This window comes from Agelaius tricolor, unplaced genomic scaffold (genome assembly GCF_023055355.1).
Source record: "Agelaius tricolor isolate 1412-34295 unplaced genomic scaffold, bAgeTri1.0.p SCAF_14, whole genome shotgun sequence".
NCBI lineage: Eukaryota > Metazoa > Chordata > Aves > Passeriformes > Icteridae > Agelaius > Agelaius tricolor.
In genome coordinates this window covers 13,767,283-13,791,128 of record NW_027269274.1, presented here as the reverse complement: position 1 = coordinate 13,791,128, position 23,846 = coordinate 13,767,283, and the positions used below count along the sequence as shown (strand labels likewise).

General features: G+C 38.5%; 1 protein-coding gene across 6 annotated transcripts in view; it reads left to right on the top strand.

The window, feature by feature from the left end:
• CACNA1D (calcium voltage-gated channel subunit alpha1 D) overlaps positions 1 to 23,846 on the top strand; it is a 168,902-nt gene that overhangs the window by 125,302 nt on the left and 19,754 nt on the right. For 4 of the 6 annotated variants that reach the window (XM_071439778.1, XM_071439777.1, XM_071439776.1 and 1 more), the window contains exons 30-41: positions 1,407 to 1,490; positions 1,821 to 1,904; positions 10,049 to 10,087; positions 10,502 to 10,630; positions 11,360 to 11,425; positions 11,812 to 11,903; positions 13,156 to 13,315; positions 14,494 to 14,621; positions 14,726 to 14,822; positions 15,958 to 16,060; positions 17,090 to 17,191; positions 22,233 to 22,363. In XM_071439778.1, coding sequence (XP_071295879.1) covers positions 1,407 to 1,490; positions 1,821 to 1,904; positions 10,049 to 10,087; positions 10,502 to 10,630; positions 11,360 to 11,425; positions 11,812 to 11,903; positions 13,156 to 13,315; positions 14,494 to 14,621; positions 14,726 to 14,822; positions 15,958 to 16,060; positions 17,090 to 17,191; positions 22,233 to 22,363 — 1,215 coding nt within the window. The remainder of the gene's footprint in view (positions 1 to 1,406; positions 1,491 to 1,820; positions 1,905 to 10,048; positions 10,088 to 10,501; positions 10,631 to 11,359; positions 11,426 to 11,811; positions 11,904 to 13,155; positions 13,316 to 14,493; positions 14,622 to 14,725; positions 14,823 to 15,957; positions 16,061 to 17,089; positions 17,192 to 22,232; positions 22,364 to 23,846) is intronic. The other 2 variants (XM_071439780.1, XM_071439779.1) reach the window with 1 other exon arrangement.

Here is a 23,846-nt window from a genome sequence, read left to right as displayed (position 1 = left end):
TTACTTTAAACTGTGAAATTACTAGAAATTCTAACAGTTTAAAACCTTGAAAAAAATATCAGTCCAATTCTAAAATCGATTTTGGAACCGATTTTTCTTTTCTCTGCTAACAACTCATGTAATAACTTAAACTACTCAGCTAAAACATTATCTTAGAGCAAACAGTGTAATAAAAAGTGTAACTAGCTATAAGGTTAGGTTAGCACGTTTGTAATTTTAAGCTTCTTGCTAAATGTATTATTTTAGAGCTTCAATAGTGGCTGAAAAGTTAGTATTTTAAAATTAATTACCAAGAAATGTACATGTACAAAATGTACATTCCAACTTTTCTCATTTAATGCACATTCCTTAGTCTTGGTAGACTGATACTTAAATACATTTGAATGAGGTATAGGGCAAGTTCAGTAATTTTTGCAGTTCTGGATTTCTATAATAAGTAGGAAGAAACCACATGCTACAGAAACCTCTGGTCTCTATAGATATCTTAACAGTTGTAATACATCTTGATTTGTTCCACACTGGAACCTACCTGGAGGATTCTTCTGAAGAACCTCTGCTCAAATGTGCTGTTTTATGCCCATAGTCAGCTAATTGCATAGTAGACCTTTATAACCCTTTGCAGCCATGTCCCAGGAACACACATGGGGGAAATATATTCAAAGGCATAAAGCATCAGAAGAGTGGTGAAGCAGTTGATTAAAATGAGTTTTCAGACACTGGACTGGCTGCACCAACCAAAAGCACTAAGAAATTGTTCAGGTTGCTGTGGTTCACTGGCTTCACTGGCTACAGAATCACCCTCTGACTGCAAATGTGGGATGAGTTCCTATATTAGACCTAGTTTATGAACAGAAGATTAAGTCAGTTCTCTAATCTTTGTGCACAGTTTCACATTAATAACTGTGCATGTTTAGCCAGTGATGAGACATGACCCTTTGAATATTTTTACCAGCCACTTAGATAAGACTATCACAAAATCCTTGATGATAAGGAGGTTTCAATTGGCTTGGTCTTGCAGAAATATAATAAAAGGGGCCTTGTTGTCCTCATTAGGGTATTTATGCTAGAATACTTCAGCCTTGCTAGAAGCCCAAAGCCAATTTTGGATGATGGCTTGCTTGCCAGCATCGTGCTTATCTGATGGTGTGTTCTGCATGTGTAGAGTGTGTGTGTGTCTGTGTGTGTGTCTGTACATGTATATATATAATTATATATATACACACACATGCACATATATGTTGCTTTTCCTTCAGTAGGCAATATTGTTTGGTTTTTGTTTTGTTTTCTCATTAGACCACAGGTTTTGTTTAACTAATTTCTGTTTATGCAAAACTAAACAGAAGTATGCAAATATTTGACATTTCATGTGTAATCACAAACGTTTGCACCCTGCCTGCTCTGTTCAGGGCTATTTTAGTGATGCCTGGAATACGTTTGACTCCCTCATCGTTATTGGCAGCATAGTAGACGTCGTTCTCAGTGAAGCTGATGTGAGTATATCCCAGCTTACTTTCCCCAGTCCCTACTTCTCTTTCTCTGTCTCCCCACTATTTCCATCATCTGGACAAGTCACAGATTTTGATCTGATGTTTCTAAAGTTTTGAGTACAGACCAGTCATAGGTCAATTATGTTGATATGGGAAATAAATAGCCTTTTTTTTCTACCAATCTTTTTTAGCTATGAAAGGGAAAGTTTAGATTGTATAGTGGTACATCAGAGAAGCCTAGAGTGTTTCTGTGTTATAACACTGTCCTTTTCTTCTCTTTTTCTGTTTGTGTTTTTCTCTTGCTCTCTTTCTGCTGAATGCTTGTCCTAACAGCACTATTTCACTGATGCATGGAACACTTTTGATGCCTTAATTGTTGTTGGTAGCGTCGTTGATATTGCTATAACAGAAGTTAATGTAAGTAGCAACTGTTCATGCACTAAAAAGTAATTGCTGTCATCAAGAAATACAGAAAATGTAAACTTAATCCCAAAAAGGTCCTTTTTTATAAAAGTATGTTTAAGCCTGGAATCAAAGACCAAAATACTGATACAGATGTTTGTATAAGCTGCTGTTATTTATTTATATACTTGTATAGTTGCACACAGCACAGTGAGACAATAAAAATTGTTTTTCTATATATGCACAGAAAATATTTAGAAAAAGGGATTTAAGCTTATGTTTCTATCTTACTTGAAGCCCATTGCTTTTTGTAATAACTAATGTGACCAAAATAATTCAAGATTCTGTAAGTTTTCAGTGGCTTGGTTTAACAAATGATGATTTATTTTTCTGTGAGAGTTTTGGGTTTGGAGGCTATTCATATCTCATGAGGTTGCAGAAGAAGGCCACATAGAAAGTCAGGCTTTCCATGCTGTGAAAAATAGAATGTTTAATTTTCCCCAGTCCTTTTGTTTTTATATCCTGCAGTAAGTGCTTGGAAGTTTGAATTACTCTTAAAGTACTTGGAAAACTCCATAATTTACCAGAATTTTGTCTGATGGCCATTGCACATAATAGGTGCAACAGATTCACCTTGAGGTTGCTTCCTGGTCTTGTGTTAAACTGTGAGAAACTCATGACTGACTGACATTTTGGAAAGAAAATGGAGGAGTGATGAGAGAACATGGGAGCAGAAGAACTTTATCCTGACCTTTAGATTTCAGACTGATTTTTCTCAGTTCTGTGGGGATTGATCTTCCTCTGAACTGAAGGAACTTGAGCTGACAGGGAGGGTCAGTCAGCCCAGAACTGCAGTGTCCCTTTGAGACTTTTCTTGAAGTATAATTATTCTTCATGGAGTTCATTTGTAAAAGCTGCCTCTGATTTATTTTGATTGGTTTTTTCTCCTCTGTTTTGTTTACTTTAGGGTTTGTTTTATTTCCCCAGAAAAGTTTTGCATTTAGACTTACAGCTCAAGTGTTTGCAATTTACCCAAGTGTTTCCATTCCCAGTAGTACTGGTGTAGGTGAGCACAGTATTTGAGGAGAGTAGAAGCACCAATCATTTAGAATAGCTGTCCCTCATAACTGCAGAAGGTATTTGACTGTGAGGAGGTTGAGGGATAGCTCAGAGGTGCTTCCATGACCAAAGCAGATGTGTTTGTATTCAGCAGTGTTACTCATGTAACTCTGACTGAGCTGGGGAGAATGCTGGGATTCAGCAATTCCCACAGCTGTCTTGGAAATATTCTGGAGACCAAGTAATGATGTCCAAGATAAGCACACAGCACAGTCAGCAACCAGCACTGCCATTTCTTAGGTTTCATTTTATTCTCATGAGAGAAAATATGCTCATCTTTGATTTCTTTTACTTTTGCACAGCAGACTCTCTGTGTACTAAGCATTGTCTGTTTCTGGTCTTGCCACTTTTCTGTGCTTTGTTTGTGCAAGTCAAGAATCTATTATGGTTTCTGTATATTTGTGGCCTTGATTTCCGATTTTCAACATGAAACGTTTAATGTTGCTGAGTGTCCAGGGAAATTTCTTAGATTTTTACTTTCATTGTTTTGATTCTACTGAACTATTCCTACTTGAGAGGTTGAGTGTAAATTTCTGTCATCCAAATCCAATATTTCAGAATCTTTTCCTCAGTATTTTTTTCAGCAATCTGAATTGTGCCATTCCACCTGTATTTGTTATCTAAGGCTGGCAGTGATCCTGGGAAAGCGACATCTCTGTTGAGATGTTAATGAGACTTTGTTTCCGATGGGATTTCAAGCATGGTTGAAACAGCACCTGTGAAAATTCCCACTATAGAAACTTCTTGAGCTGAGGAAGCTCAGCCTTGCTTGAGGCCTGATTTGGAGCAGGGTAAATCACCAGCACTGACAGAAAATCAGATCTTGTCACAGCTCTAACTGTAGGGGCAGGACCATCTAGATTGAGCAGTGCAAGGGAGACACGAGTGTGAATATTTCATGTCCTCAGTGTGAAGTAAACATTGCTGTGGGATCAGAGATGGGATTGCCCTGTGCTGTGGAAACAGCTCAGCCTCATCCTGACCGTGCACTGGGGATGCTCAGGTCCTGTGCAAAGGCCAGTGAGCTCTTCTAGCCCACAACAGGTTTGCATCTGACCCAGTTTTTACAGGAGAATGGATTGGACTGTCTAGGTACAAACTGCCTTGATTTCACTATTAAATACTGGAAAATAAATGCCATCTCTTTTATTTTGTTAATTTTTTAACCTTTTACAAGAATATATATGCTTCCCTGAGGCTGATTCTTCTGATCCAGAAACCTCCTCACATAATCCAGGGAACTACTATAGTTTGAATATTTTCGGTGCCTGTGGAATTCAGTTGTTAATGTATTAAGCAATTTAAAGGATTGCTGAGCATTCCCAAGGGCTGGATCAGTGACCAACTCAAGAAATGAACCACCTCAGAGCAGCATATATTTTGGAAATAAAATGTTATCTATTATTATCTTTTTAATTTACTCTTTCATTTAATATCCCTTTCTTCAACCTCCTTCTTTTATGAACCTAATTGGTTTTCATGTTCATTTTATTTTTAGAAATTTTTAGAGGCAAGTATATATAAGTAAATATACATGTGGTAGCAATAAAAAATTAAAATCACTACTAAAACCTGTAAAATTACTTCTGGGCTCTGTGGCCTTTTGTTTTCAGAAACTTTCACATGTCATGCAAGATCTTGTGTGGTCATGGAAATGGTTCTTTTTCAATTAAAAATGCAGAGTAATGATTGGCAGACACAAAGTGTGGTCAGTGCTGTCTGGGAGAGGGGGTAAATAACTTATGAGAATGAGAGAGAAACAAATTGGAAATAAAATCTGAATAAATAAGTTGTTAAAGGAAATAAGATACAAGTTTCAATCTGGCCTGACTGTATAGAAATGATCTTATTGTCAGCTCAGAAGCCATTTGGATGACCAACACTGAATGACTCAGAAGCATGATCACATTGTTGCAGTAGTGGTTTGAAGGTTTTAATTCACATTTTTTATTTAAGTTTCTTTTACCATTCATGTGCTGCCAAAATGTTGAGAAAATAATGGAGAGTTCCCTTTCCTCATCTTTTATGTAAATTATTAATGACATCTTTATAGGACTGATTTTATTCTTGACATAAAAATCCCTTCAGGTTTTCTGCTGAAATAGGGCTGAAAGGAACAGCATTTGTGTCTTCCTCCTGAGTCCCTCAGGAAAACCCATCTGCCCCAAATCTTGATCTTGTGCTTGTGTGGAGGAGTGGAGTAAAGCCCCATGTCTGCCTCCTGTAAGAGAGTCAGGATTCAGCTTTGAACAAGAGCAGTCCAATTTAGTTTGAGTACAACTTTATGCACTCCTATCATTTGTTAGAACTTGGGTGTTGGTGTTGGTGCTAGTAATTTGTATTTTTGGATACTGTTGATAGATTTTGTAAACTTCTGCAAACATCTCTCTTTTAGGCTTAAGGGTAGCTCAGAAAACTGTGTTCTCATACAGCTTTGCTTTCATTAGTGTCAAGTCTTAGTGCAATATCAAATCTCTGCAGTGTCATAATATCTAATTTGGAGCCAGAAATAATTTTTTATTAGTTATAATATAATAAAAAATATTAATTGTGACTTTAGAACTTAAATACATATTTTACAGTGGAAGAGACACTTATAAAAAATAGTTTCAGAAGTTTCTCACATTGACTTAAAATTTTAATGAATTAATGTCTATGGGCATTTGGTTCATGTTGAACAGGGAATATAGAGAGCACTGATAAGACAATGAAAATGTCTTGCTCACATCTGAATTGCAGTAACTATTCTCTGAACAAATTGTGTGTGTTTATGCACATGGACTCACAGCACATATTTCTGGAGATATTTTGGCAACCTGAATGTTTTGCTATAAATGCTATTGTCATCATGTGTGTTTGTCATTCAGATGCTTCCTTCTTTGATTATGGTGATGAGGACATTATCATCATGTGTCATTTGTTCTGACATGCTCTTGGACCCTTTGGCACAATATGTAAAAAAGAAGCTTTGGACCAGCACCATTTACTAACATCACTGGTTTTCACCATGTTTATTTTTTGTTTAAGCACAGAGTTTGCTTCCAAGGCATGATCCAATCTGTTTCACACTGTTCACAGTTTGACACTGAAGTTCTTTATAGTCAGGATGTTTATTTTTAACATTTGTTGCAAACATTTGTGTAACAAGGAGTTCCTGTTTAGGAAATGTGCTAAATTTTTCATAAGCAGCATTAGTACTTGACCAAAATTGGTAGCAGGTTGCAAACATTTTCATCAGTGAGTCAGAAATTTAGGCTGATCATTGGTTATATTTTTTGGAGGATTGGGATTGTTTGAGGAAGAAAACTGTTGTGTTGCACTTCAATTAAGTAAAAAATTAAAATCATATATCACTGCCTATTTGAAGTATTTAGGGGTTGGCTGTGAAGTGCTTTGCTGCCCTGGGCTCGGGTGTGACTGGTCCATGGCTGACAGAACAGGCAGAGCCACGGGGAGTGCCTGTGCTCACTCCCCTCGCTGCAGGGTGGCTGTCAGTCCCAAGCAGGGAAAGCAGAGTTGTCCATTTATTCCAGCTGTGACCATTGCCAGACTTGTAGCAGACAGAAGCACACCTGCCATCTTAGGAATCACACAGTTCCACTTTTTGGGGGACAAAAGAATCCCAGTAATGACCAGCCAGTCCCAAAGCGTTTGGGACCAAGCAGCATTGGAATGATTGGTGGAAAATGAGAGCAAAGAGGAGACTGGAGGTAGATTGTCTGACCACAGGGGATTTTATTTACCTTATTGTCAGCAGATACCATCCCTCTGCTCAGCCTGTCCCCCTCAGTCTCAAGTCTATTCTTAGACTTCCCTACATGTACAAACTCAAAATGTGCCACCCTCTTAGGTGTGTGTGTGCACGAGATGTCTCTGGGGCTGCAAATCAGGCTGAGTGCTTGGGCACTCTGGTTTTCCCTTATCTGTAGGAAGCAGACACTCTGTTTTTGTCAGTCTGTCTGTTATTGTTGCTGAAGATTGTCTTATCTTTAGCTCAGTTTCCCAGATCTGAGCATTGCCTCATGCTGGATGGACACACGTAACCATTAACTAACTTTGTCTCCCAGATGAGCATTTCCTTTATAAATGAGTATGAATAATGTTTTCTTTTGTGGTGTATCACTAAACTAGCTTCATTAAAATTGGTATTAGTAAAATAAACTAAGCTGCTGTATTATCAGAGGGAAATGCCAAAGAGGATAAAAAATTAGATACACCCTAAGATGTCAAACCCAAAATGCTTGCCCAGTGATGAACATTTTCACCTTCAGTAGGAGAAACTCCTCTTGTTTCAGGAGTTCATGTTCTTTGTTTCTAGATTTATCTTCACCTTGGCATTATTGTACAATTTGCTTTTTGTGAACAGAGTGTTTTTATTTTTTATTACTGGCCTGCACTTTCCAGTGTCCATAATTTGTCATTTCTTGCATATGACATCCTAGCACACCCCAGCAGCATCAGATCAGCCATCAGAACCAGGCAATTGGAACTTCTTAGTCCAAAGAAGCTGAGGAAGAGAGATTTGTGAGGGGAGTGTGCATTGGGCAGTCCTGGGCACACACCACTGTGCAAACACAAGTCCCTTCAGTGACCTCCTGACAAAAAATAAAATGAGGGATCATCATTCCAGAGCAGCTCCAGTAGAGCTGATCACATAGGTTGGGTAATCTGACCTCTGCATTTTTAAAAATGAGAATTAAGTAATTACTTAGAGAGTTTTATGTGGAGAGCATTGTTTTTACTGACTTTTCCTTTTGAGATATTTTTGTTCATAACCAAGTCATAATGCAAATTCGTTAATTTTGCATTTGGAAAAGTGATTAAATGAAAACATGAAGGACCAAAGTATCCTTTTTCTGGTGTCATCTATCCCTTTATATATTACCATCCTAATACTCATGCTAACTTATTTGGGGCCCCATCCTCCTCCCATAAAACACAGTAGGAAAAATTCCCAAATGCCAACCCTAAAATTTTATTTCATTTTTTTTAGTGTCAATTTGTGATGATACTGTAATTTAATCTGATCTCTATCTGTCAAATACTATGTTCACTTTTTGATCATACAAAATACCAAAGCAAATTAAGTAATTTGCTCACTATTTAAGAAAGTATCAAGCTCAACCTGAGTCAGTCACCAGAGATTAATATGACATTTCAGGCTTCATCTGCAGAAGGTGTAATTAAACCTTTTTTCTTTCAAGATTCAGATCAAAAGGATTTTTTTTCTGTGCTAAAAGTCAGTAACAGTGTGGGTCTGTGTGCACTGGTGCAGGTTTGGGATTGATTTAGGTAGGCAGCTTTGCAAGATTGCTTCCATGATCTGTGATATTTTGACATTTATGGTGTTTGTGATAACGACATTTTCCTTGATTAGATTTTGATGATTTTATTTCAAATTGTTGAAATATACAGAGAATTTCTAATGAAGCAGTTGTCTTCCCTTAGCAGTGGATTTTCCATCTATTTGATATCAGTTCTTAGAAAGTTTAGATGTTAGAGCCAGTTTGACAAATACTCTGCTTGCTGAAGTTTAATAAGGAGATCTGGGTTTTTGTTAATTTAATGCATAAATTTATTAATAATCCTTTATACAGTTAAAAAATTATTTGTTTCAGAATATATTGATATCCTGGCAGGGCAGTAATTTATCCATACATAACTGTCACATAGTTTAGAAAACCATTATTTTTACCTTATTTCCCCCAAGTGATGCCTTTACATTAAAGAAAAAAGTAATAGAGAACACAATTAGCATTTTAATAATGATCTGATTTTTTAAAACTACTACCTCTTGTTGCTTTTCTTTACCATAATAAGTTTGCATAACATATTTTCAAAAGAACCAGCTCCTTTCTTTTCCCTTCCTTCTCCTCAAGTGTTGAGAACCAGCAGCCTGTGAGATTTGAGTAGGTGGAGGGTGGCACTGAGTGTGGCTGGTGCTGGAGCAGCTCTGGGCTGGCACTGTGTTCATGGCTGCTCTGAGTGACAGGAATTGTTGAAAGGCGCCTCTTTAAAAGGAGGATATTTTAGGCAAGAGGGTAAGACTCATCACTGGCATCTAACATCCAGAATCCCTTTTTTTCTAGTGCTATAAATGTTTTTAAAGACACTCCAATTTTGGAAGAAGCTGCTGCAAGTTTGTCATTGCACAAGCAAGCACAGAACTTTGGTCCTTTAAGCTGTGCTGCCTGCTCTTAGAAGTGTGTGACCATTTAGGCTCTCAGGAAAGCTTCTTCAAAATCAGAGAGAACAAAAGGAGAAAAGTGAGATGTTCCTCCCAGCACACACAGTTTGGAGCCTCTCTGCTCCCTGTAGCTGCTGAGGGCTGCCCAGACCTGTCCCAAAAGGATCGATCAAATCCTGATCCCTTTCTCCAGGCCTGGTCCTGTTCCCTGAGCTCAGGGAGGGAATTCAGGAGCTGCCTCCCTGCACCGCTGGGCAGGCTCAGCCCCCAGGGCTTGGGGCTGAGAAATTGATGTCCCTTCTTGTCCTTTGGGCCACTGCAACACCCAGAGCTCATCACTGAGTCACCTCAGTGAATTCACTCTGCTCTCAGGGAGCTCCTGCTGTGCTAGCAAACACAAATTACTTGCCTCTGGTTAGATTCCAGTGATGGAGCCACTAATCTTCAAAAAGGGCAGAGTAGAAAATCACCTTGAAAGGCTAGTTTGGCCCCAGGGTTTTGTTCTTCAGTTTTAGGTGGGCTTCCTGCTATGATTTCATGCAACCTGTGAAAATTGATGGCTAACTTTTTTTGGCCTACATAGGAGCAGATCTTTTATTTCGTATTTACTTTCCACTGAATCTTTTGAACTTATTTTATACCAGCAGTTTTTATTATGAGTCAGCCAACATTAACAGATAAGAGGATGGTCTAATAAGGGAATTAATGTTTTATTCAGGACATATATTGAGTTGAAAGATGTTAATTTTCATTTAGAAATTAAAATGTTCTTAGTTTTGCTTATGGTTAAGCTAACTTTACTTTTTTTATATTTTATTTGATTTTAATATTTAATGTTCTTAATTTCTTAAAGCCAAAGCCAACTGAAACAGTCACAACTGATGAGTCTGGGGTAAGATCAGTAAAGTGACCCCAGTGGTTTTACCTATACTTGAGTTTATTCTTTTTACCATGTCTTTTTTCCACCAAGTTTTTCTGTATTTTTCATTCCTGTCTGACTGCAAAGGTGTTATGCAGTGGTTTGCATCCATTGTCAGTGTTCTATTGGAGTCTATTACAAACAAACCCAATATGATCCTATTAACAAACCAGAAAACTTGGAAATGCATGTGGTGTGTGAAGCATTTCTACAGGTCCTGTGTTTTCAGCATGTAATTTTTCCTTTCATACCATGGTTATCAAGGTGAACAGGCTCTTGAGACATTTCCAAATCTTACCTCTTCCACCTTTGCATTTTATGTTGTTTTTCTGGAAGTGTTGCATGTTTGGGTTTGTATTTGGTTTGACTTCTCCTGATGCTCTTCAGAACTCTGAGGACAGCGCTCGCATCTCCATCACTTTTTTCCGTCTCTTCCGTGTGATGAGGTTGGTGAAGCTGCTGAGCAGAGGAGAAGGAATCAGAACATTACTCTGGACATTTATCAAGTCATTTCAGGTTAGCACAAGTTATTTCAATTTGCTTTATAATTGCAGCCATTTATACACCAAATTTTAGGAAGCAATACCCTGTAGAATGCAAAAATATATTTTTAAGTTAATATTATCAATAATGATATATTTAAATACATTTGCATACTAGTGCCAAAATTATTTTCACCAATTACTTCTGGGAGTCTGAGGGTCATTCTTTGTCATTTACTATCAGCTGTTACTGTGAGGTTTTGATGGTACTTCTGGAAAAATAATTGGCATATTTAAAAGAGATGTGATAGGTTTGACATACACAGATTTCATGCTTCCACACATTTTTATTAGATGACTGGAAAAGAAGAATTTAGCACATATTTTACATGAAACCAATTTCATAAGTGAAATAGATACATGAATCATTGCTCCTGGAAACTGATGAATGTGAAGTTAATGAAACTCTGTAACTGTATAGAGCAAAGTATCTTTGTGTTGTCAGAGTCAGTAATGAAAGTAAAATTAAAAACACTAAAGATGATCCTTCCCTCTGGATTGCTGGCAGAAGTAATTTAAAATACAATGAAACTGGTATGCATTGCATGCAGCAAAGTATTAAGAATGACAGGTAATAACATTTTAAGCACTTGCATAGGAAGAAAAACCTTGGAAAAGTCTGTGTTGAACCGAGAAATTACTTTTGCAAATTGAAATAGAAATGATGGTGTGAGATTATTAAAAGACACCTGTCCCTTTCTAGGCCCTGCCTTACGTTGCCCTTCTGATAGCCATGCTGTTCTTCATCTATGCTGTCATTGGAATGCAGGTAATTAAAGATTTTTTTAGCACTAAACAACAGTACAACGTGTCTGAGACTTGTTGCTTAAGTTGCTTATTGAAACATCCCTTTGATAGTGGTGCTATGTGTAAGGCTGAGCTTTCAGAGTAATGGAAAAATCTTTATTTGGCTCTTGATTTTCTTGATCAGGAAATTCCAAAAGACACAGGAGAAGAACTTGCTGTGCTGCTTTTTTTTTTCCTTGTTTATGTGATAAATTTACTGCACTTATATATATATAATGAAAAATCTAAAGCGCAATGCAAGTTTTTTGTGAAATTTCATGCATCCTGAAGGAAGTTTAGATTGCAAGGTCTACAGCCTCTGACAGCACAGGTCACTGGAATGAGAGTCAAAATTCTGGTTTATTGTAGGTATTTGGAAAAGTGGCCATGAGGGACAACAATCAAATAAACAGAAACAACAATTTTCAGACTTTCCCCCAAGCTGTGCTTCTCCTCTTCAGGTGAGCAAACCTTAACTCTCACTCAGTACATCCCATTTCACCGATCTATGAAAAATGTGCAAAATGTGTTTGCAAGTGAGAATCAGTTCAGCTCAACGAGCACCTCCTGTTGGTGGCTGTGTGCTGAGTGTCCTTTGGCACAGAGGGTTCTAAGGGGGTGATGCAGAGCCAACTCCTCCCAGCTCCTGTGAAACTCCTCCTTTGGGCAGCACTCAGGCACAGCCCAAACCTACAGCCCAGAATCAACCTGCCTGAGCATGGGGAAAGCTGCAAAAGGCTCTGCCCTTACTGGTGGTATCTTTAGAAGTGCAACTTGTGTGATAACTTGAAGAAATTAAAAATTATTGCAAATATAAAGAAATAAACTGTTCTTTACATTTGCTGGAGAGGGGGTAACTTGCAGAAGGGAAATATGAGATGAGCCATAGGAGAAGCTTCCTGATGGTGAAGGCAGCTAAATCCTCAGGGTGGGGGGGGATTACAGGATTTCCATCTCTGGAGAATTTAAGAAGAAGGCAAACATTTGCCAGGAGTGCTTCAAAATGTCCTGGACAATGTAAGGAGAGAATGACATGGGACAGGGATGCCTCTAAAGGTGACAACCTTGAGCTGTCTTTGCCTGAGATTCTGTAATTCAGCTCCTGTGCATTGTTACTCATCTGGCTGGAAAAACTGGCAGGACATTCCTGACACCAAAGGCATCACCCACTGAGATCTAAGTCACTTTATGCCTTTGACACCAGGTAGTGAACACAGCTAAAGATGTCATAATTATGTAATTGTCTTTTAAAAATTTGAAACTGTGGGACTGCACATAGGCTTTATGCAACTGTGAAAAAAAAAAACGATCACAGAAATTAGAGAGAGGCATTTCTTCAAACACAGGGGAAAGTTCATCTTTTACAAATATGTACTTTGAAATTTTATGACTGATCTTCATAGACAACACTGCTTTTGTACACAGTAACTCCAGTGCAGTAAGTATTTAACTTGTAAATCACAGTTTGGGGTTACAGTTTTTATATGCAAGCCTTAGTACATTATCTTATAAAATGTGTCTGCAATGTCAGATTATGCTTGTCAGTTCTAAAACTTGCTCTACACTTTTCTTTAATTAGTTCCTTCTCTGAAATCTTCATAGTCAGTCTTCACATTTTTGCTTGTATACATGGGTACAGAATGTAACAAATGAATTCATTTTGAATCCATCTTGATGAAATAATGCTGAATTTATCTTTGTGCTGTTATGAAGGTGTGCAACTGGAGAAGCCTGGCAGGAAATCATGCTGGCATGTTTGCCTGGAAAGCGCTGTGATCCAGAATCTGATTATAATCCTGGGGAAGAATACACATGTGGAAGCAATTTTGCCATCATTTATTTTATCAGTTTTTACATGCTCTGTGCATTTTTGGTGAGTTTAGCTTGTGCTTATTGCAGCAATGAGCTTTGGCATTTTGCTTTCTTCTGAATGAAGAGTAGAGTGTTGAGAATATGACTGAAAATCTCATATCCAAAATATTTTGGCAAGGTTATGTTTTCTCATACAGAGTCTTAAATACTATATTTTCTACCAATTTTTTACAGTGAGAGTGGTGAAACACTGGCACAGGTTGCCCAGAGGGGTGGTAGATGACCCCATCCCTGGGAATATCCAAAGTTTGGTTGGACAGAGCCCTGAGCAGCCTGATCCAGCTGAAGATGTCCTTGATTGTTGCAGGGAATTGGTGTACATGACCTTCAGAGGTCCTTACCAACCCAAACTACTCCATGATTCTAAATTCCCATGGTGGTGGTTTCTTCTGACTGCACACATGTGCAGGGTGGTTGGCTGAGTGAGCTGAGTTAGCAGTCTTTTCATAGCTGTTATTTCATGCATTTCTCAGTGGTACCATTAAATATTCATTAATAATGGAGCTGCAATTCCCACGACTCAGCAGTAATGCTCTTTGTTTTGTTTAAACTTAGTGGAATTTGGATTTGCATCTCTACAAGTGTCCTCATGTGTGGCACATGAGAAGCGAACAGTAATCTTTCATCCTAATCTGTGGCAGAAATGGATTATTTACTGTGAAATAATAATTGAAATATGTTTTTCCTCATTGCAGGTGTCTGGTATAAGCTGATTAATTTGTTCTATTCACAGCAATTGTTTCCTTGCAAAAGGAGAGTGGTCTGTGAAAATTCTGTGAACTGATGTAAACATATGTTCTGTTGCTCTGTATCACCTTCTGTGTTAACAAAATGTATTATCATGAAATTGAATCCTATTCCTGAGACACACACTGTGTCATAATGTGTGCATTGAATCCATTCTTCAGTTTGATGTAGTGGGATATGGTAAATCGAGGAAGAGAAACAAAACTGTGCTGTAGCCTATGTCATAAGATGGAGTACTCTAAAATACCATATTCTTGTTATGTCATTATTTGATAGACTTCCATTTAGTTAAATGCAAATATTTTCAGTGATATTTGATGGTATTTGCCAAAAACTATTGATTCACTTGAGTTCTTAAGCTAATACATATTGAATTGATAAAAATTCAAAATAATCAAGGAAGATTGTTCTTAATTACTATTTTTTTTTTAGATTATAAACTTATTTGTGGCCGTCATTATGGATAATTTTGATTATTTGACACGTGACTGGTCTATTCTGGGCCCCCATCACTTGGATGAATTCAAAAGAATATGGTCAGAATATGACCCTGAAGCAAAGTAAGTTAGACCACTTCTCTGACATCATTTATTTGGTAAAAACAAGCACAGCAGGGTGCATATTTTGGGAGTGGATGTTTGTTCACTGATGTGTGTTGTTCTAGGGGAAGGATAAAGCACCTTGATGTGGTGACATTGCTGAGAAGGATTCAGCCACCGCTTGGTTTTGGCAAGCTGTGCCCTCACCGAGTGGCCTGCAAGGTGGGTTCCACCTGATTCTGTCTGACTGCAAGGTGACAGAGCAGGCTGGAGTGAATAACAGTGTGTAACAATATGTAGCAGCAAGTGAGAAGAGAGAAAATTAATGGGAATTTAAAATCACATAGGATCTTTCAGGCAAAATGTGTAATTTTGATGAGGATTAATGGCATTTTAATGTAAAAGTTGAAATGCAATAGAAAGGAGCTGAATGATTGTTACATTATTTGATGGCTTCAGAATTATGGATATTGAGATTTTAGCGATTTCATTGGGAATAAGATCAAACCTGTTAGTTGAAGGTCTGATACAAAGTGCTGTCATTTGGATTCCTTGTATATCTGTTTTCTAAATAGGTAAAATTGGCATGTAAACCTCTGGGCTGGAATTCAATGTCACAAGGCATACTTAAAGCAAACCTCTCTCTGTCTATATGCTAACATCAATTATTCATTGAGTAATGCTTTTAAACTAGAATAGAAGAAAATCCAAGTCAGACATTAGGAAAAGATTTTGATAGCTGAAATTGTGTCCTTTTGGCAGTCAGGGTCACAGCAGTGCTGCTCTAGGAGAACTCTGGTGCAAGGATGGGCTGACCCAAAGAGAAAAGCCCCTTTCACAGCAGTTCTGAGTATCTGGCATAAGGTGGCATAACATCAGTGAGGAGTTACTGAGGAATGAATGGGCTGGGACAGCTCAGACCTGGTGCTCTGGTGCTTTATGGAGCATGAGGAACCCCTGGGGAGCTGGGACACGACTGCAGCTGGAGTGCGTGCCCTCAAAAAACTGCTTTTGTTCCTAGTACTGGCACAGTGGGACTCAGTCAAAAACTGGGCTTCAGTGTTTGAAAGTTAGCTCATTAAATAGCTCAAGAAATCTTCTGTACAGTTTTAACATATATAAGCATACATGTAATGAAAATCAAAAAAGAAGCAATATTGTTCTTAATTGCTGCATATTATACACAGGTAGGACAGAAAACTCAACTTTGTTTTGAAGAACTTGGATAATTTATATTCCTCTCAGTAATACTATTCTTTAAACACATCAGCTTTTCAAAAATTAACATTACAGGAGTTTGTTTTTTTTTTTTCCAAAGAAAGCAGCATCAGCATTTGTTTCCTTCTCTCATTTTCAGAGGTTAGTAGCCATGAACATGCCACTGAACAGTGATGGGACCGTCATGTTCAACGCTACTTTATTTGCTTTGGTTAGGACTGCTTTAAAGATAAAAACAGAAGGTAAGGTTCTTCACTGTAAAGCCTTCACTGCCCTTGTCAGAAAGCACAGTGAGGAAAAGTGATAATTTATTTCTTTTGTTGGATGTGAATAGGGCTGCCTTGGTCTCACTGAATCTGATTTGCTTTTGGGTCATGAATTGTATTCACTGTTGGTAGGAATGATTTGCTAGAAAATGAAAGGAAGGGAATAGTGAGGCCAGAGCCCAAGATACCTCAGAAATTATTCTATGTTTTAATCTGGTCAGATAAAAATGTGCAGCACTGGCATAGCAGGAGTTCTACTGCAAGAAATGAATGAATTTCCCTTCCTGCCCAAATAAGGTGCTCCTTCCTCACTGCCTTTTAGCTCAGAGCCTTGGATCCCACTGTGATGCAACTTTTGCACACTTGAAAACACCATTCCCAGTCTGGTCGAGGCCAGTTCTGACTGGGTTCATTAGATTTCTCTCATTTACATTAAAGAGGGAAATGCTTCAAAAGGTAGTGGGATGTTTCAAGATCTTTCTACTTTTACACATTTTTAAATTTTTTTTGCCATCTTTTACTGCTTTCATTCTGGTAGCAATAACAAACTTAGATTAAGGCCCCTCAGGCATTGCTGTGTGAGCAATGCAAGAGGTGAAACTGCTCAGTACTCAGTTATTTGAACTTTCAAACCTGTACAACTGAGTAATTGCTGTGATTAAGTAAATAAAGGCTCAGCTTTGCCTCAAGGAAGAAATGGCTTGTAAGGAAAAAGTCATCACTTTTTGGACAATTTAAGCAGAAGGAGTGACAGAGTGAGGCCAAAGTTTGGAACTCACCTTTGATCTCTGCACTGCTGCAGAGCTGGATTTGAAAGCACCAGGAATTTGCTGTCTTGTGCCCTTTTTTCTCTTTAGTTGTGGCATTGTTGCTGCATCACATAGCATGGGCTTGCATCTCTATCACAGTCTTTCATTGTATACACCTAATTAATATCCAAAGGATCATTCACTGCAGCTGATAACCATAATTACCATCCTCTGTTTTGCCATTTCCTTGCCACAGGTAACCTGGAGCAAGCCAATGAAGAACTTAGAGCAGTCATAAAGAAAATTTGGAAGAAAACGAGCATGAAATTACTCGACCAAGTTGTCCCTCCCGCTGGCGGTCAGTCCGATAAACTCTGCCATGTGCTGTTCTCTGTGCTTGTTGGTCTTTCTAGAGTGTCAGGAACCAAAGGAATAAAACTGCTAAATTTTGCAATTATGATGTAATTTAAGGACAGCAAAATAATAGCAAAATAAATATTGAGACAATGATATCCTATTGCAATAGACAATATATAGAGGACTGATAAGTGAAACTTAGATCCAAGTGAGAGAGAAAGGAAAATGTTATGCTTATTTTCTTGCTTGAAAAAAAATACCTCATTAGACCTAAATATAGTCTTGATTTCAAATCATTCAGCAAAATAAACTAGCTTGATTTCAATGCATTGAACAAAACATCATGTTTTGTACTATGCTACATTAAAGCTTATTTGCTTGTATATGTTGAATACTTCTGGAAGGAAAAAAATAAATTGCTAGCCAAAAAAATTTTGCTAAATTAATAAAGCAAGAAGCTAAATTATCTCAGTTAAACTAGTTTAAACCAGAGCCATTCCACAGATGATGGAAATGGTTCAGAATCATGCTGATAAGACTGAGATATCAATGTGGCCCATTTAAAGAGATATCTGAATTCTAATGACACCAAACATTTGTGAGAACTACAAGGCACGTTTATTAAATATTTTTACGTGCCATAAAATGACATGTCAATATCTCTCTTTGTAAATATATATATTCTGATATATATATATTTAGCCTTTTTCAATATATACATTTTTATTAATTCGCTGTAGTGTAGGTTTAGGTGACTGTTTTCTACTTGCTTTTTCAAGTTTTAAAGGTGCAGGATCTGTCTCACTGTCACTCATAGCCAGGGTATATTTACCCAGACATCCAATCCTCAGATTCAGTGTAATCCCCTGGTGTTTCTTGAAGTTTATTGTATCTTCACAGCTTATGGCAGCTCCCAGGGCTGCTCAGACCCAGCCCCTGGCCCTGGAAGGGGATGCTGGGTGCCAGGAGGAGGAACACAGCCTGCACTGCTCTTGGCATCACTCAGCAGCAGCTCTGTGGCTGGAGGAGTCAGCCTGTTGGTGGGGTGGCAGCTGGATAATAGTGTGGATGAAGCCAAAAATCTGGATAAATTGACTCTCCAAAGGGGAACTGATACTGCACATTTAAAACAACTTTTGTGTTCTACTCTGTTGTTTTTAGCCTTACACCTAAGTGCTTGCATGGCATAGATGAATCGCTTTGTTATTGTTGTAACTCTGTGCTTGAGCTTTTTCTGCAGCCTCTGTTCCTTTCAACTATGAGTCTTTCCGAATATTCTGAAGCAATTCTGTTTTAGGGTGGTGGCATGGAATTAGTGTTGCCTCTTGCCAACTTTATTCCCCTACATTTTTATTGAAATAGAGACGCATGCTTCAGAATAGCGAGCTCTGCCTGCCTAAATCAATCTGACAAAGAACCTGTACAGATGACATTCCTAGAACTAATCCCACCTAGTGATTCACTCTTAACTGCAGCTTCATTTCATTGCTGAGTATAAGCTGTGTATTTATTTTCAGCTATACTAAAATTCATTGCTAAATGTTTATTCTGCAAATGTAGCTCTTCAGTGTAGCTGGAAGGCTGAAAACCTGGATGTGCTCAATTGATAGGAAATAGGATGGCTTTGGCAACCCAGTATAAATGGGAATGTGTTGGGAGTTCCTGCAGATTTATGAGTTTTCAATTCCAGTTTACTTTGTTCCTCTGTAGTCCTTGTTATGATTTACCTGAAAATTGAAAATATTGTAAACCACCTAGACAAAAAGAGGAATACAGCTATTTTACAGTCATATGCCATAGGAGTGTAAAATAGCTTAGTGTAAAGTAGAAATTAGTTTTGATGTTTAATATTCAATGGAAAATTGTCTATGAATTAACACCAGTGACAGCTGATAATAACAATTTCCCAAGAGATGGAGAATTCTCTTCAATATTATAACCATTCAAATTCAATATGTTAAATTACTCACACTTAAAATTATTGAGAGGTGCAGTTTATAGCAGTTTGCTCCAGCATTACTTGTGCTGATATTATTGAATGCTGGGTCCTTGTGTGCCAAGGCCATGTCTCCTGAACACTTATTTGCTGAGCAGAATGAAAAGAATCCATGTAGTAGATGTTTTCCCCCCTTGGATTATAAATAGATGCACTGGAGAGAAACAGTTAATTTTTAGTACTGATAAAATACTATTATTATAACTCAATGAGACTGTTAATAGTTAGCAACACATTTTCAGTACAGAAAGGTGAAACTGCTTTGCAAAAACATAGAATATCAGTCAAATGTTTGATGAATGAATGAGACTAGAGAGTAGGAGAAATACATAAAACTCACTAAGGACTCACCTGCATTCTCTAAACTTCCCAGTCTCCACCTGCAAATCCATTTAATGCTTCCTAGTCCCTTTTGCCTCTTCCAAGAGCTTCGTTTTGAAAAGATTGCGACTGCTGTCACTAATTGTAATTAGTGATTTGTCTGTTCTGTGGTCAGTTATGCTTAGCTGCCTTCCTATAGCTGTCTGTACCTGGCTATATGTGTGTGACCCAGAAAAGAGAGCCAAGGATGGCTCCCCTTGGCCAGGCAGCAGCTCCTGTGTGCTCGTGTCTTGAGTGTGCCTGGCTGTGCCTGTGACATGGACAAGCACCATGGGGACACAGCCAGCCCTTGGCACAGTCCAGCAAACTGTGCCTGTGACATGCCCAGGCACTGTGGGGACACAGCCAGCCCTTGGCACAGTCCAGCAAACTGTGCCTGTGACATGGACAGGCACTGTGGGGACACAGCAGCCCTTTGGCACAGTCCAGCAAACTGTGCCTGTGACATGGACAAGCACCGTGGGGACACAGCCAGCCCTTGGCACAGTCCAGCAAACTGTGCCTGTGTCATGCACAGGCACAGTGGGGACACAGCCAGCCCTTGGCACAGTCCAGCAAACTGGCAGTGCCTTTGTCTGATGTGCTTATGGGAGTTGGTGCATGTTGAGAGTGACCAGTCAGGGCCCTTCATTTCTGCGCCCTGGTGTGTCCCAGGTGCTGTCACCAGGCACAGTCAGTGGCAGGGCAGTGTGGTGGCCTGATGTGACCATGCTGAGTGCCACCACAGCAGTGTGTGTCACAGCCAGTCTGTCACTTCTGTCTGCTTGTTCTTTCTGGGAGCCATTTGCTAACTCACTTCCTTAAAAGTTCTGTTCAAGTACTTGGAATGAAATAGTCTGAGGGATGGGGAAAGGCTTATCTGGGGAGCTAAACCAGAGCTATGCTGCAGATCAGTGGATTTATCTAAACTAGGGAAGGCAAGTTTGCATTACATGCTGTGCAAGAGATCTCATCCTAATACAGTGCTCCATTAGTCTCCTGAGGAGCTGCAAAGGAAGATTACAGGTGAACATCAAAGCAAATGTTCACAAAAAGTTTATTAATGAGATTCATGGAGTCAATGAAAAAGGTTTTTATTGCTGAGATGGAATCCATAGGCTGGTGAGCTTTTCTTGTGTGGTGTTTTTGATATTTCCTGCTAGTTCCTCCTTTCCTGGCAGGAACTGGGGGGCTCTGACCCTTGAGGGGTTGTCAGAGTTTGGCAGAGCAGGCTCTTAAATATGCTAAGATATTTTCTGCAACAGACTGGTCTCCCAACCAGTATCTTTTGAAGCAATTGTAACTATTTTTGTTTTGATATATTTAAATACAAACTGCTGAGAGAAGACATTCTGGGTGCATTTTCACTGTAGTTAAAGCCTGTTGTGCTTTCTCACATGCATACAGCCCATTTCAGACCTTATAATGAGAGGAGCTGATTTTGCATGGTAGAGGTTTCATTTTGAGATAAATTTTATCAGTGAGGTAAAAATACATCTAAAAAGTGTTGTCCATGGAATGGATTCCCGACCCTCTTTGATGAGAGCAAATCACTAAAAGAAGAAAGTCAATTTAAATTACAAACCCCAGTTATTACAGGTAAAAATAGTGCTACAAATACTATCCTTAGTGAGATAACTTGGCACATATTATTGATAAGATAAATGGACTCTTTATTTTAATAAAATGTTTTTTAAAAGCCCATATTTCTAATAGAGGTGTGTTAAAATGTATCTGGGCTTGTTAGATTTTCATGCTCAGTCAAGCCATGACTGGACAGAAGAACAGTTGATGCCTAAACCACACCAGCCACTCTTTGTGTGCTGCAGGAACCAGAAATCCTGTGGCCAAAATCTACATCTGGATACTGAAAAACATGGGGAGATTGAGCAGTACAGCAGGAAGGGGAGTGGAACTTCATGTCAGATAACTCTAGGGGAAAAAAAATGTGTGACAACAAAAGCAATGTTTTTGGATAGAAAACTATTTCTAGTTTTCTGGCAAGCATTAGTCACTGCGAGATCAAACTTGCCCAGCTGAATGATTGAATGGACTCATGAACAGCCCCATTCATTCTCAACCTGCTATGAACCAGGAGATTCTGGTGTCCTCACAAGGCACCTGCCTTTGGAAACGTTCAAATTTGGATTTTGTTCACAACAGTGACTCTGTAAAAATGCTGCATTTTACTGCCCTGGCTGTTTGCCTGTTGTTTGAATTGTATAAAATTCACTGATGGAAGTTATTTCCTTTCAGCATTACAGAACTGACACAATGCATACACTGACAAGCAAAATTGGTTCAGCAGGGGCAAAAAAAGGCAGAGTCACTCTTATGAACATCAATGTATGTCAGACATAGTACAGTTTATTAAATCTATCTTCTCTAAGTAACTAAAGCCAGTCCTTAGCTTCTATGTATGTACAAACGTGTTTATGGTTTTGGTAGAAGCTTAGAAGTACACAAGTCTTGGTAAAGTATTGAATTTTCTCTTTTATTAGGATGAGTTCACTTAACTGAGCAAAGCTGCTTGCTGAAACATTGCTTTTGAGCCCCTGCTGGGCTCCATTGTTGGAAGCATAGTACCTGGTGCACCCATCACATTTCCCCCCAAATCAGATGTGAGTGTACAGGCTATTGATCAATGTGCTGACTTGGGAGAGATCTGTCTGGTCTGTTCATTTAGATGATGAGGTAACCGTGGGGAAGTTCTATGCCACCTTCCTGATACAGGACTACTTTAGGAAATTCAAGAAACGCAAAGAACAAGGACTGGTGGGGAAATATCCTGCGAAGAACACCACCATTGCCCTGCAGGTGATTGTTTTATGTTTTTAACTAACCATTTTGTGAGCTTGCTTGAAATAGCAGGGAGATGAATATTGGTGATTGTGCAGTGCTGCCAGGATTTTATTTAACTGGGACACTTTTGGCCCTTATCCATCAGAAAAGTAAAAGCTAATCCTGCTGTTCTGTCTATAACAAGGTAAGTGCAAAAACTTATTCTCTATGGATTACTCAAACAGTAGCAATAGTTTTGAAATTTCTTAGCATGTCTAGCAGGTAAATCACAGCCTAAAGTTGCTGATTGCATATTGGATAAATAAAGTTCTGAGCTATCATTTATGTTCTTTGTTTTGCTTTAACTGTTCAATTCCTTGTGTACCTGAAATGCTACAAGCCCATTCTCAGGGAACTTCCTACTGTGCATTACCTCATAGTAATTAGGTTTTTATACAGTACCATTTTTCTTAATTCTCATTTTTCTTTTTCTTTTCCACTTATGATATGGTGAAATATCTTCCTATTTTTTTATTGTTTGCAAATTCTGAATTTTTCATCCATGAATTTATATCATAGGAAATATTAACATACTGCATTAACGTCACCCACTTCTGTCTATCTCTTAAAACAAGCTATCACATGGAAACAAGGACAATAGATTTGGCCTTCTGTCTCTCAACAGGCCTGCAGCAAGCAGTCCATAGAGTACATGTGATCTAAAGAGCAAATTCTGACAACTTCTTTCCACTGGTACCTTTGTAGAATGAACTTTGAAACAGGCAAATGGAAAGCTGTTCTCAAATAATTCCAGACATCATACACTGCACCATTTTTATTGGATTGGGACTTTGTGAATTTCAGTTAATGATTAGCAGTTTGCTACAAACTAGAAATATATGTGTTTCTGATAGTTTTTTTATTCTAATGCCAAAATTTAGGACTATGTTTAGAAAATCCCTTCCTAAAAGAGGAGAACTGTGTTAACTTGGTTGGTTAAAACCCTGTTGGTTTGTACTTCAGTTTAGCAAAATGATCTTTGCTGTGTTAAGTGGGTGATGTGTTTCATTCCCATTTCCTGAGAAAGTCTCTGCTGGCAGCTCTGACTGCCATTGTGTTCCAAATCACCACAAGTGTAAGAGAATGCAGCAGGCAGGGGAGGATTCACCACAGTCCTTGCTATGGGTTTGTGCCCACATGGCTTGGCAGGGGTGTATTAACTGTATCTGCATACAAGAAAGAAGAGGAAATTATTGGTAATGGATCTGATAAAAGGGCTGTAAACAGTTGAGAGGGGAGTGAAAGATGTTGGACTTTTGGGCAGGACTTTTCAGACTTCTTTATTGCAGAAGCATTTGAGCATAAGGAGGCCAAAGTTGGTTTTGAGCCTCAGTATTGCAGGTTTCCACTGGTGTTTTTGAAATGGCACACATAACAATGTAGAGAGAACCACTGAGCTGTCAAATGTGAGTGTGCTCTCTTGTTTATTATCAGACTCTGCTTCTTGTTCAATGACTGA